The sequence below is a fragment of the Cnephaeus nilssonii genome, assembly GCF_951640355.1.
Source record: "Cnephaeus nilssonii genome assembly, chromosome: 7".
In the NCBI taxonomy this organism is placed as follows: domain Eukaryota; kingdom Metazoa; phylum Chordata; class Mammalia; order Chiroptera; family Vespertilionidae; genus Cnephaeus; species Cnephaeus nilssonii.
The window spans coordinates 75,234,903-75,249,974 of NC_137078.1; the positions used below are offsets into that span (position 1 = coordinate 75,234,903).

At 43.9% G+C, this 15,072-nt stretch overlaps 1 protein-coding gene across 2 annotated transcripts in view; it reads left to right on the forward strand.

The window, feature by feature from the left end:
* ST3GAL3 (ST3 beta-galactoside alpha-2,3-sialyltransferase 3) overlaps positions 1-15,072 on the forward strand; it is a 160,798-nt gene that overhangs the window by 58,281 nt on the left and 87,445 nt on the right. The window contains exon 3 of one of the 2 annotated variants that reach the window (XM_079778328.1): positions 52-99. The exons of the other annotated variant lie outside the window; for it this stretch is intronic. Within the exon in view, the coding sequence (XP_079634454.1) occupies positions 52-99 (48 nt within the window). The remainder of the gene's footprint in view (positions 1-51; positions 100-15,072) is intronic. 2 annotated transcript variants of the gene reach the window in all.

The following is a 15,072-nucleotide window of genomic DNA, read 5'->3' on the forward strand; positions in this document are numbered from 1 at the left end:
TTTCTAACTGTGAGAAGGAGAAAGAAATGAACTTGTCCTCTTGTGTTGCAGATTCAGTGGTTCTATCCTTTGACTCCGCTGGACAAACTCTAGGCTCAGGTACCAGTTCCTCCTTGCCTTCTGTCGCCCTTTCAGCACTCAACACTGGCCACGTTTGAAGTGGAGCCTCAAGAGGTGGGGGGTGTCTGGGGGTGGGCAGGGGAATATCTCAGGATTGTGGGGAAGTCTCAAGGAGCCTTTCTAGGGAGACAGGGTCTGGGAAGCAGAGTGGGATACAACACCCAGAAGACTTTGCTAGTGGCTTTAAAGGGTGCACTGCAGCGTTTGTAGGAGATGCTCTTTCCTCACTCAGAGTGGTCCAGGTGTATACACAGGTATGATTTCTGTCACAGAGAGCGGAGCAGAGTGCGCAGAGAGATGCCAGGCTCTGGGTGTGCTGGAGTAGATAACCACCAGGGCTTCCAGCAGAAAGCCCGGCTGGTGAGGGCATCACAGCTTCCTGAGGACACACACCGCACTGCACACTTCCACGCACACCCTCCAGGAGGCGCACTCTGTCGTGTACTTTCTTTACTTGCACTCGGGCCAAACTCAGGCAGGCCGCACACTCCCGCTTTTCCGTGTATCTACAGTGCAGGACACACAGATTGGCACACCTGCCCCTTTTACACAGTCACCAGGCGCATGTGGGCTTGGCTGTCACACGACGTGCTGTAGGCAGTGAGCAGAAAGAGGTTACTGTGATTCTTCACTTGCTGCCACGGTATCCCTGTGGGAGCCCCGGAACGACATTACTTTGTCAGAAAAGCATCTCCGCATTAAGCCTGTGTTTAGTTGAAGATGGTGGTGGGTGCTGCTTGCAAACAACAGTGTTACTTTGCTGGCCTACTGAGAACAGTTAAGCCTTGGATGCAATAGATAGATGTTTCACAAAGCAGCCATGAGGTTCAGGCAATTGTGGCAGAGAATATGGTCATAGCTACCACTGTTTACTGAGGACCTCCTGTAAGCCAACAGTGTGCTGAATGCTTTACACACATCTTGCAAGGTAGACAACATATCTTTAGTTATAGATAAAGAAACTAATGCTTAAAGAGGTGAAGCAGTCTGTCCAGGGCACTGATCTCTGTCTAGCTCTGGAGCCTATACTCTCTCCTTTGCCATCTTTTTTTTTTTTTTTTTTTAACATATTTTTATTGATTTTAGGAAAGAGAAAGGGAGAGGGATAGAGAGATAGAAACATCGATGAGAGAGAAACATAATCAATTGGCTGCCTCCTGCATGTCCCCTACTGGGGACCGACTGGGAATCGAACCAGTGAGCTCATGGTTCATGGGTCGATGCTCAACCACTGAGCCACGCTGGCCAGGCTCTCCTTTGCCATCTTGCAGTCTCATGCCTGATATACTTGAGGTGTCCCCGATCAAAATGCTGAGACAGGTGAAGTCACTTTAAGACAAAGTAGGCAGATAATGGTTTTATTCATATAGGAAAGAGTAATCAATTTTATTACATTCAAGTTAAGAACTTCTGTTAATTGGAAGATCCATTAAAAGTGAAAAGGCAATCTAGAGTGAAAAAAGGTATTTACAGCACCAATAACCAATCAAGGACTTGTTTCCAGAATAAAGAACTACAAAAATCAATAGGAATAAAGAAATAGTGCAGTATAGGAACAAGTAAAAGAACGAATAGGCACTTCACAAAAGAGGAAATCCACATAGCCAAAGACCTATGAAAAGGTGTTTGATTGAGTTAGTATGTAGGGGAATGCAAATTAGAATTACAGTGAGATACTATGACACATATACCAAAATGGCAAAACTTAAAAGGCTTGATGTTCCAGTGTTGGTGATGATGTGGTACAGTGGAAACTGAGTTTCTACTGGTCAGAGGATAAATTGGTTACAACCACTTTGGAAAAGACTAGCAAAATTTGAATATACCCCATGATGTGGCAGTTTCTCCCCTAGGTATGTTGCCTGCATGAATGATGCTTATATCCACACCAGGGTATATGGTCAAGATACATGTATTAGTATAAGAATCTATCTCTGTCATTGAATGCAGCTAAAGGCCTGGACATAAAGCATTTAGCAGCTATTTGAGGACTTCCAAATATAAATAGTAGCAGATAAATTGGGGGAAAAGACACTGGCAGTGAATTTCTCATTTTTCTTCTGGGTCCCATGTCATGGACTTGAGAAAGCCCAAAACCCCGCAGTGGACACCAGGGCACAGAGAGAATTCCAGAAGACCTCTAGCTATGACTGTGGGGCAAAAAAGGGGCTCTAAGGCTCGAACAGAGGGGGAAATCCCAGAGTTTTTTGTTTTTTATTTATTTTATTTTTTTATTTTTAAATATATTTTATTGATTTTTCACAGAGAGGAAGGGAGAGGGATAGAGAGTCAGAAACATTGATGAGAGAGAAACATCGATCAGCCGCCTCCTGCACACCCCCCACTGGGGACGTGCCCACAACCAAGGTACATGCCCTTGACCGGAATCGAACCTGGGACCCCTCAGTCTGCAGGTCGACGCTCTATCCACTGAGCCAAACTGGTTACGGCGAGTTTTTTGTTTTTTAAAAATATATGTTTTTATTGCTTTCAGAGAGGAAAGGAGAGGGAGAGAGAGAGAAACATCAATGATGAGAGAGAATCATTGATCAGCTGCCTCCTGCATGCCTCCCACTGGGGATCAAGCCTGCAACCCAGGCATGTGCCCCTGACATGGGATCAAACCCTCACCTCCTGGTTCATAGGTATATGCTCAACCACTGAGCCACACCAGCCGGGCCTGTAGGTTGTTTTTTGCTCTGTTCTCTCATGCCCTGGTTCCCAGGCAGTCCCACGGTGGTGGTGGAAGTGCCAGTGGCAGCCATGGGGCCTTCAAGCATCTAAAACAGGGAGGGAAACCTTTCTCTATAATTAAAGGAGCTGTAACCTTAAGAGGGTGACGTGAAATCTGGTTGCTTTTCTCTCTCTCTGCCTTCTTGCTGCTTGCCCCAGATTTGGGTATAATTCAGGAAACAGGTGGCAGAATATGGTAACGAAAATCCCAGCTTTCTGGCCAGAGGACTGGGAAGGGGAAGCCCAATAAATTGGAAAGTACAGGAGGAAACAGAGGGAGGATATCAGGAAAGTGACTCCAGGAAGTTATTGGTGAACTTTCAGGCTAACCCCTGAGCTGTGCATGTGATTCTCAAGAGTGCATTTGATTCTTACCAACCTAACAAAGACTTCGAGAACTGAACTTAGGAATAGACCACGGCCTGAGTCCCAGAGTGGACGCTGGTGGTGCATACGGAAGATACACCTGAACAGGTTTTGAAAATGGAACTGGTATTGAAACCACAACCCACAGAAGGCTGGTCAGAACTTGCCACCTAAATCCAACCTGGTTGGTTGATTATCTGGTAAAACAAAAAATAACATTCTCTACCAGATTTAAATAAGAACTAAGGTTGCATAACGTAATATTCAAAATATCAAAAAGTAATCATCAGATGAAGAACCAGGAAAATCTCAACTTGCATGGGAAAGACAATCAAGAGATGCCAATGCTGAAATGATACAGATGTTGGAATAAGCGGACAAAAACTTTGAAGTAGCTGTTATAAAAATGCTCCCAAAAACTAAGGGCAAACACTGTTGAAATGAATGGAAAAGTAGAGTGTTAGCCAAAAAATAAAAAGAAAATAAAGAACCAAATAGAGATATAAGGAAAAATACAAAAACCAAAATTTAAAAAATTCAACTGAATAGGCTCAATAACAAAATGGAGATGACAGAGGAAAGTACCAGTGAACTTGAAAATAAAGCAATAGAAATAACCAATCTGAACAACAACAGCAGCAAAAAGATTTAAAAAGTTGAACAGAGCCTTAGTGACTTGTGGGACAATATCAGAAGGTTTACCATCTGTGTCATTGGACTCCCCAAAAGAAAGATTGCCGTACAGAAGAAATATTTGGTGAAATAATGGCTAAAAACTTCCCAGATTTGTTGTCCAAGTGGGGTTTATCCTGGGAATGAAAGGTTTAACGTTAAAAAAATCAGTCCATGTAATCTAACGTATTAACTGTCAGAACAAAAACAAATGGTCATGTCGATTGGTGAAGAAAAAGCATCTGACAAACATATAATTAAAAAAAAAAACTACCCATGAAAAACTCTCAGCAAGCTGAGGAGAGAACTTCTTCAGCCTGATGTAGGGCATCTACAAAAAGCCTACGGCAAGCGTCATACTCAATGGAAAAAACTGCCCTCCGCCTAAGGGCAGGAGCAGTGCTGAACGTCCTCACCAGTACAAAAAGAAATGAAAAGCATACATTATTGGAAAGAAAGAAATAACATTAACCCTCCTCATGGGTGACATGATTGTCTACATAGACAATCCCAAGGAATCTTAAAAAAACACACCCATCAACCTCCTACAGCTAATAACTGAGTTTAGCAAGATGACAGCATACAAAGCCCAAACACACAAAAAATTAATTGTATTTCTATATACTAGTGATGAACAATGAAAAATCAAAAATTAAAAAAACATTTTAAAGTATCCCCCCAAACCATAATACTTAAGTATAAATCTAATGAATTGTATAATATCTGTATGTTGATACTTGTTCCTTTCCCATTTTTTCTTCCTTATTTACCCAACTCTTGAAGCCACGACCTAGGAATCTTCCTGATGGTTCCTCTTCTTCACCCCTTTCTGCTTTTTAAAATCTTCACAGGGTGTCCTTGAGCAGCCACTTCTTTCTGGCACCCCTGTCCAGGTTACCCTCATCTCTCCCTTAGACAAGTGAACATCTAACTGGTTGGTCTCTCTGTGTTCATTTGTTGCCTCCCAGCAGTCCATGTTCCACATGGTAGCCAGAGTGATCTTTTTAAAATGTACATCAAATCATATCTTGTTCACACTGCAATCTCTCCAGTGACTCTATGGTTGCCTTCAAATAAATCCAAACTCTGTGACATACAGGGCCCTCCCTACTTGCTGGCTCCTACTTCAGTATCTCTCTGCGTTATCTATTTGCCCCTACCGACCTCAAACCACATTGGCACTCCCGCTCTTCCCTGACTGTGCTGGGCCTCTTCCTGCCTCGGGGCTCTGTGGTCACTGTTTCCTCTGCCTAGACTGCTCAGATCTCCTGCTTTGCCTGACTCAGGTTTCTGTTCAAATGTCACCTCTGCAGGAGGGCCTTCCCAGACCACTTTATCTAAAGTCGTCTGCTTTCTTGACACCTAGACTTTCTCTGAGAAGGTAGGTCTTTATTCCTTCTTAGCCCTCATCCTTCCTTCAGATTACCTGTTTATATACTGTATGCTGTCAGTCTTCCCTCCTAGAATGTAGGCTTCATTTGGCCAGGGACCTTGCCTAGCTTGTTCATCACGGTGTCCCTGGTACTTAAAACAGTACTAGTACATAATACTGGTAGATACTCAGTAAATATTTGTTGAATGAAGAATAGAAAAATAGAAACAATAATGTCCATTGCTTAATGAATAAAAAAGGATTACATAAATAATAGCACATCCATGTAGTGCAGTGATGGCGAACCTATGACACGCGTGTCAGCACTGACACGCGTAGCCATTTCTGATGACACGCGGCCGCATGCCGAGGATGAAACATTTGCTGCTCCTGAGGATGAAACATTTGCGACTAGAGTCTTGGAGTTAGTTTTTTCCTCAAAGTGACACACTACCCGAGTTATGCTCAGTTTTTTGGCGAAGTTTGACACACCAAGCCCAAAAGGTTGCCCATCACTGATGTAGTGGAATACGATGGGGCCATTGAAAATGATGCGATTTTATTTTTATTGACACAGAAGAGGATATTGTTGAGTGAACAAAACAGAAACAAACCATGTATATTGAGACCACATGTAAGTAAAATTATATATGCACCTTCACACATGTATTTTTAGAAAGAGGTTTTTGGGAAGATGTTCACCAAAATGTTTGTAGCAATTAACTTTAGATAAGAGTTTCACTTTATTCTTTGTGAGTTTTTTACATTTCGATTTTTACAGTAAGCATGTTTTACTCCTACAGCTGGGGAAAATAAAATTATTTTTGTTTGGAGAGAGGGACACTGTCTGGTTTTATGTAATAATTGCTTGGTGGTTATTTATACTTACCTACCTACTAGGAGGCAAGCTCCATGAAGTTTAAGGTACAAACTATTTCCTGGCACAGCTGTTTGTTGTTCTTTAATCCTCACCTGAGGATACGTTTATTGATTTTTTAATTCCTTTTTAGAGAGAGAGGGAGAGAGAGAAACATCGAATGGCTGCCTCTCATATTCACCCCAACTAGGGACCAAACCTGCACCGAGGTATGTGCCCTGGCTGAGAATTGAACCCAGGACCTTTCAGTGTATGGGATGAAGTTCCAACCAACTGAGCCACGCCGTGCAGGGCCCAGCTGTTCTTTTGGCATGCTCTTCCTCATAATTCTCCTGCAGGATGCCCTGGCATGGTCTGGACACACTTGATAATCATGAATTGAATTGAATTGAATTGAAATCACTGCATGCCCAGCTCTAAACAGCTGCTGTTTTCCCGGGATAGAGGGGAAATTGGTGCATGACCACTTTGCCTTCACCAGGATGGGCTTCTCCCCTCCACTGCCCATTGGCCCCAGCAGCGTCACACTGCAGGAGAGCCGTGCGGTGCTTGGATGGAGGGCTCCTCGTCACAGGGGACCCTGTCTTATCAGGGACTTCTTGCCAGGCCTCTCCCTTCCCCCATGCCAACATCCATCCATTTGAGGCTGGGTTTCAGTTTGTGAGCCTCCACGTTATTTACTAGGTCAGTTAATTTAGTCTAGGTCAGTGGATTTTCCTGTGTTTATTTTATAAAACTGCTTTTCCTATTTTAGTTTGTCTTTGATTAATTGATCTTACGTTTTGATTTATTTCCCTGACTTGAGATGATGTGGGAGCTGTTTGCACTTTGGCCAGCCCCTCTCAGGCCTCTGTGGATTCCCACAATTCATGCGTGGGCAGGACTAGGGCCTTTTGACACCACCCTGGGGTGGGGGTGGGAGATAAATAGGTGGTGATCGCTCCCATGGGAGCTGCTCTTCTAATATGAGGGTCCCCTTTGCTTTCCTCTGAGTGTCCGTGTGGCATAACATAAAGACGCTTCAGAGTCAGACCTGGGCTGGATCAGCAACATCCCAGCTAATCCACTAATTGGTTGGGAATATTGAGCGTGTTATTTCCCCTCCCTAATTCTGTTTCCTCATCTGTAAAACGGAGATAATACCTACCTCATAGGGTTGTAAGGAGTAAATTGAGAGTGTAGGCGGAGGTCCTGACTACACAGCATGTTCAACAAATAGTAGTTCCCCTCAGTTTTTCCCTTTGTCCGGCATGTCTAACAGTCCATTTGTAACTGTCGCCAACTTCCTCCTCCACCCAAACCATGACATACATTGTTTATGTTTAATATAGCTCATGACTTCCATCAGAGACTGTGCAGTGCCATTTCTTCAGAAATGAGGGACCTATTTTGGTTAAGATAGGTCCACATTCTTTCGCCCTCTGCCCTTTGCACTTAGCAATTCATCATAGCTCGGAGGTTGGAGCCAGAGACCCTTTTCAAGAAAAGCTGGCAGCAAAGCTTCTCCTGCCCAGTGGCCTGTCCTGCCTCCCTGGCTTTGTGTACTCCAGTATGAAGCACTGCCGTTTTCCGATAGAACGAAGTCCGTAGTTTTAGCCCGTAAACGAAACTTCATATACCTCAGTAAGTCTTCAGACTGGTCTTCGTGGGACATACTCATTGTTGTCAACAGCAGTGGTTATTTAGTAAGCACCTGCTTCGTGCAAAAGCACAGTGGAGGGAATTGATGGTGGTTCTTTAGGACAAAAAAAGGAAGTAGATCCCTGGGGACCAAAATTGCCAGTAGCACTGTTGGCTCATGACGTACACATGTAGTCCCTGAAATTCCATTCTGGGACTCAGTGGCATGAAGGTGAGCCTAGAATAGGACCCTGGGCTCAGGGAACTTGCAGGGTCTCCTTTCATCCCGGAATAGGATCTCACTGTGTTACAGTGCTCGCCGCTGTTGACACATGAGAGCATCGGTAAAAAGGGGTAACATTTTACACCATGCTGAGAGGAGCAGGAGGGGACTTAAGCTATCTAACTAGGGCATTGTGAAAACATTTCTAATCTTCTTTACATTGTAGAATTATGATGAGCAAAATGCAATACAAAATTTTACGGAATATATTAAATATTGAATTAAAAGGAGCTTATTTTCATATTCATAACTTTGTCAGGTTTTATGCCTCACAGGTGGTCAGTTTTCATAAATGTTCGTATGAAAATGTCAGTTTTCATATGTGCTTGAAAAGAATGTTCCTTCTGTACTTGTTGGATGTAAGGTACTCTATATCAGTTAGTTCACATTTACTAATTGTCTGTTCACATCTTCTGAATTCTCACTGACTGTGAGCCTGGTTTTCCAGTGGTGTATGTGTTTCCATTGTGATGACAGGAGACCCATTGTGTATTTCTTCTTGTAATTCTGTTCATTTTGCCTTATAAACAGAGAAGTCTCATCATTAGGTGCATACACACTTTAGTTTATGTCCAATTTCTGAACATTAGGTGCATACACACCTTTTGTTTATGTCCAATTTCTGAACCTCCTAGGAGTTTACACGAGTTAGAACACCAGTCTATCCCTTGAAATGGCAATGGAAGAGTTAGTGATTAATTTCAAAGGCTTTAGGTGTCTGAAAAGCATTTTATGCATTCACAGGTCAGACTTGGTGCAGGTGCAGAAGGAGAAGAGCAGAGGTTTGCATCATTGATGCCACTTCCCACCTGGAGCCAGGCAAAGGACACACATGTGCTCCTCGCTCGGGTTTTGTTAATGCTGGGCTTTCCAGCCTGGCTGAGACAGAAAGCCTAAACCACCAGACTAAACATCTCTCCTTCACTGCGCAGCTGCAGACTTGCTGAGTTGACACCTGGGAGTAGTGTCCCCTCAGATGCTGGGAGAGTGTAAGTGCACATTGGTGCACACTGCCAGGACCTGGGAGTCCCAGAGTCTTCTGTTCTTACTACAGATTTGGGATCAGCGGACTTCCAGGGTGACCTGGGCTTTACTGCCAGCTTCCCCAGAGAATTGTCCCTGAGAGTTGATAGACTCCAAATAGCATTTCCACTGGATAAGCTGAACTCACAATCAAGAACACATTTGTGCCCTGACTGGTTTGGCTCAGTGGATAGAGCGTTGGCCTGCGGACTGAAGGGTCCCAGGTTCGATTCCGGTCAAGGGCATGAACCTTGGTTGCGGGCAAATCCCCAGTGGGGGGTGTGCAGGAGGCAGCTGATCGATGTCTCTCTCTCTTCGATGTTTCTAACTATCCCTCTCCCTTCCTCTCTGTGAAAAAAATCAGTAAAAATATATTAAAAAAATAAAAAAAAGAACACATTTGTACACAGTGAGGTGCTGTGGGACCCACAGCCTGGCCCAAACCCGATGGTAAGAGGCTGTGCCCTGTACTCGCAGAGCAGCATGCCTGGGCCTTCCTGATTGCTTCTGCTCTAGTTTACATGTAAGATTATACTTACGCTTTCCTCTGGTTGGGGACTCCGTGAGGAACTGCACAGATTAGACCATCAGTAACAGCTATGAACATGTGGCATATTCAGTAACAGCTTATGAATACGAGAGTAGAATGCTTGTCAGGAAAGATCCCTGCTGTGTTGGAGATGAGGCAATTGCTGGTTACACAGGAGCCTCTAAAGTCTTGTTGGAGAAAGTTAAATTTTAGGCTTTAATAAATGATGGGAGAGAATTACCGTGGAAAATTTGGAGTCATCAAAAGGGAACCACAGCCCTAGCTGGTTTGGCTCAGTGGATAGATCGTCAGCCTGTGGACTGAAGGGTCCCAGGTTTGATTCCAGTCAAGGGCACATGCCTGGTTCTGAGCTTGATCCCCAAGGGGGTGTGCAGGAGGCAGCCGATCAATGATTCTCATCATTGATGTTTTTCTCTCTCTCCCTTCTCTGAAATTAAAAAAAAGAAAAAAGAAGGGGGGGAGGGGGAACCACAAAGTAAAAGCCAAGAATGGCCAGAGCCAGGGAAGCACTAGTGTACAAGGTGATCGGAGAAGCAGTGATGAGGAGAAGCAGCAGTTCTGTTGCTGCACTGCTAGCATTGCCCCTCCCAGTCCAGGGAGGAGGAGGACAAAGAATCCAGGACTTAAGGCTCCTTGTTAGTCTCCTTTGGTCATTTGGTTACTCCGTTTTTTCTTCCATTTATTCAGCACACTTATGGTACACCAACTCTGTCCCAGACCCTAATTAGGTGCTAGAGAAACAGAACATACAAAGTTAGGATTGTTTCATTGTAAGCAACAGAAACTGACCCTGGCTAACTAAAAATAAAATAAAATAAAGGAATTTACTGTGAAGACATGGGTACCCCCAGAATCAAATTAAAAGCCAAACAGCTGGCCCTCAAAAAGGACATGAAGGGCAGTGCCAGGAATCTAGATGGCAACAGTGGTCCCTCTCTTCAGCACAGTTTCCTCCCGGTGCCACTCAGCTTAAGAAAGAGTCCAACCAACCTAGCGTTGGCCACGCATCTACGCTTTGAGTAGGGAAAACTCATGGACAGTCTCGCCAGTTGCCAGCAATGATAGAAGAGTAGTTCCCTGAAAGAAGTTTAAGGGGCTTATTTCTAAAAAGAGGACATAAACAATAGATGTGCACGACAGACTCCTGAGCAACTAATGGCAGAAATGCATTAAGTTCCAAACATTTGGTGATGAGCACAGATATGGGGCTCTTGGGCTAACAGAGAAGGTGTTGTTCATTCACCAGTCTTTCGACACGGCAAGCACAGTGTTAGTGATCATGCCTCAGTAGAAATCCTGGTCCCGTGGGGGAGAAACGCGAGTCAGAGTCTGAGAAATGTGTAATTCCGAACTGGAGTTTAAGGGCTCAGCTGATCGGTGCGACTGTGTGAGGAAAGAACTGGAAGTCAGGGAAAGAACCACCGGGAAGGAACAGACAGAACAATCCCGGCAAACAGTATTCCAGTCACGCTTAGTCATCCCTGAGCTCTCTGCACCTGGCCCTTCCCACCCTTTGGCTATGTGAACCATTCAGTTGTCCTGTTTGCCTAAGTTAGTGCAACCACTATATTGAACGTGGGAGCATTAGAGGGGACAAAGCACAGACAACTTCACTTTGTCTCCATCTGTGCCCTTACACTGTTTTCAGTGTAGGAAGTCCAGAGAATTGTTGTTACCTTTGAGGTAATAAGAATCCCTTGGTCACATTGAGTCACCACGTCCAAAATTAGAATGTCCAGACGTTTGTAATCGTCATAGCTTTCAATTTATTCAATTATAGTAACTTCCCCTCCTCGCATTAGGACTTAGTACCAGTGGTGCCTGACCCAGGAAAGGGGTGTACCCTGCTTGTGTTTCTCCTTCCACTCCTCCCCCATTGCTGGCTACTGTTTCTGGCCTCTTTGGAATTGGTGGGGAAGGGAAAGAGAGGCTGTGAGCAGAAAAGACAAAAGCTAGTGTTGGCACTCTCTGAACTGGCTTTCCTGTGGGGTGTTATGTAGGCATTTGGAAGACCCCCTCCAAGTTGGGACCTCCCCTCTGCAGTTCCCGGATGTGGGTAATGCACGCACCAAAGCCTTGTCACTCGCTCCTTCTGCAACTCCTGGGACTCCCTATGTCTTCCCCAGTTACTGTCGCTGAAGACCTGTCAACCCACTGGGCAGACCTTTTTAAAAGGACCTAAAACAACCCCACTAGCTCATTCGTGCATCCTTTTCTGCAGCAAATTCTGGTAGTGCCAGCCAGTTCCAGTGCAGCTCGCTCCTCCGCAGTCAGATCGTCTCGTGGCCTTTACACTTGTCAGGTAGAAGCCAGGCAGCTGGCAGTCCATTGTGTCCCCTTTCTTCAATGGTCATGTTCAGCTTCCCTCACCAGGCTTGACTGAGACACATGTGTGTACTATCCATTCTGCCCCTTAGGAGAGGTGGCGTTCATAATACTGCTCTCTCCAAAGAAACTCTTCAAATCCTTTTTCCCTTCATCTCACAACCAGTTACTTTTTTTAAAAAAAAAAATGTATTTTATTGATTGTTTACAGAGAGGAAGGGAGAGGGACAGAGAGTTAGAAACATCGATGGGAGAGAAACATCGATCAGCTGCCTCCTGCACACTCCCTACTGGGGATGTGCCCACAACCAAGGTACATGCCCTTGACCAGAATCAAACCTGGGACCCTTGAGTCCGCAGGCCGACGCTCTATCCACTGAGCCAAACCGGTTAGGGCACAACCAGTTACTTTTATACTTGATGTGGGGAGGGCCTTTGGAATTGTATAACAAGTATTCACATATTTCCTTTGAAAATTTGCATCTTAGTCTAGCACCCTACTGTAGTGTCTGAAACTTACCATTCTAGAGGCTTGACTGAAGCTTTCTTTTTGGCATTTGGGTAGACTAATTTGATTTGGTTTTATGAACATTGTGACCAAATAATCCTGATAACAGTCGACAAATATTTACTGACCAGGTACTGCGTGCAGCCGCAAAAGAGAAGTGCTTGCAGCCCTCGTGAGCTGCCCGCCTAGGACAGACTTGGTCAGTGGTTAGCCTGCTGGCTGTGTTCTGCCCACGCGCATATTCTCAGCCTCATAATCTTTAAATTCCCCTTGCATCTGTTGCCAGTATTTACAAATGGAGAGATTTTATCTTAAAAGATCCAGATTCTTGGCTTTGAAAAATCCAGAAGATGTGGCATTGCTGGGCCCGCATCGCTGCCTGGCACAGTTCGCTGTTAGCTGGAGCTGGCCGAGGCTGCCACTTAGACAAGGCGTGCGGTCTCCAGATGGACGCCCTTCCCTCTTGGCTGAAGCCAGTGTCAGTCCCCATTTATCATCATTGAGACACACACACACCTTTTCTTAAATTAAAGAGTAAATGAAATGTTTCTGGTCATTGTGTCTCTTAAGAGAGAGAAAATATAGTTTTCTCTTAAGAGAGCTCCACATGGAGGGGACATAATTTCTTTAGAAATGCATATTAAACACGTAAGAACACTTTGCAATTTGTGTGCGTGCGTGCGTGTGTGTGTGTGTGTGTGTGTGTGTAAAACACAACTTAAGATGCCATGGAAAACTAAACCACCGATAAGGTTACCATACAGAAAATATGTGGTTTAAAATAAGACATTTCAACAATTTGTTTTTAATGCAACCAAAATAAATAATGTGAGCTGCTCTGGGATGGTATTACATTCTCCAACTTCCCTCGTTTATCTCATGTTCTTGCTTGGCCCCTGACATTTGAGTTTGCAACAGGGAGAAAACATTCTCTGGCCCCTCCGGAAGGAATCAGCCAAAGTGTGGATTCATCCTACATCCAGCGGGCCCAAGGGGGTCAAAGCTCAGGTCTGAGGAACAATAGCAGGACAGTTGCCACAAGGTTATGATTACCTGGGGGAAAGCGACAGGTGTTTGGCAAGTTAATGAAATTTTCTTTTCCATGGAATGATACAACAGGATTGTTGAGAAGGTTCAACTTTGGAAACTAACTTTTTGCAAATTTTGTTTTTAGTTTAGTTTTTCAATTGAAACCTTTTTTGTGTGTTTGTTTTTCTTATTAGTTTAAGTTCTGATTATTACTGAGCTAAGCCTCTAGTCCATTTATCTGATTTAGAGCAAAACCAGAATTATTTTGAGGAAAGGATTTCATTTGCCCAAGCCTGTGCTCTTGAGAGGCAGGACTTCTGTTGAGTTGTGTGTCCTAGTCAGTATCTTCAGTTCTAAGAAGAGGAATTATTCTCTCACCACAGCTTAGCTGCTTATGAAAGCACACAAGTGTGGCCTTAATCAGGGTTGCAGAATGACTTGGGGAGGGACTTGCCAGTAGGTGTGACTTTCCTGTCTTGGTCATTCATTGCTTACTGAAGTCTGAGTTCCTCGAAGGCCTTGCTGCCTAGTCTTTTCCACGTAGTTGTTTGGTCTTGAGTGTTCTGTTTTATCCTCATATGAAGCTAGGTCAGCTGAGAACTGCATTCATAGAACCCTTATTTTGATGAAGCCATTCTATACACACACACACACACACACACACACACACACACACACACACACTCACTGCAATCATTGAACAAAGTTATAAGAAACAATTCTATGGTACTTCCTGTATTTTTCTGTCTACAAATATTTTTGGGGACACAGAGGGATTCCTTCAAGTCTTAGTATCAGGAATAACTGTGATCCTCCGGGTTTATTTGTGGACACTGTAAACCAGGGGTCCTCAAACTTTTTAAACAGGGGGCCAGTTCACTGTCCCTCAGACCGTTGGAGGGCCGGACTATAGTTTAAAAAAAACAATGAACAAATTCCTATGCACACTGCACATATCTTATTTTGAAGTAAAAAAACAAAACGGCAAAAACACCCGCATGTGGCCCGCGGGCCGTAGTTTGAGGACGCCTGCTGTAAACCATTTATATCAATTCTTTGCATTTAGTTTTAGCTGTGAGAAATCTGGGGGAACAGATCTTTAATCCTCCTCTGGCAAGCACAGAGGACCTTAGGATATCCACTTTGGGTATTTTTGTCCTGGCTGCATTTTATTATTTTTTCCTATGCTTATTTACTTTTTGGCTCCCTTATTTCTTCTTTTTAAAACCTTGTACTTCATACAGTTTGTTTGTTTTTTAAAGCTACTTCAACTTCATTTTAGAATGAGGCAAGATATAAAGAATTAAATAAAATATTAACAATTTTTCATTTCTTACAACCATCTTATCAATTTGTTTTTGGATTTTATTTTAAATTTTCTATTTCTTATGTAATCGGATATATCAATTCTTTTTTATTGATTTTTAAATTTATTTTTAGAGAGAGAGGAAGGGAAAGGGAGAGAGAGAAACATCAATGTGAGAGTGAAACACCAATCAGCTGCTTCCTGCACACCCCCTATCGGGGCTCGAGCTCACAACCCAGACTGACTGGGAATCGAACCAGCAACCTTTCAGTGCATGGGACGATGCCC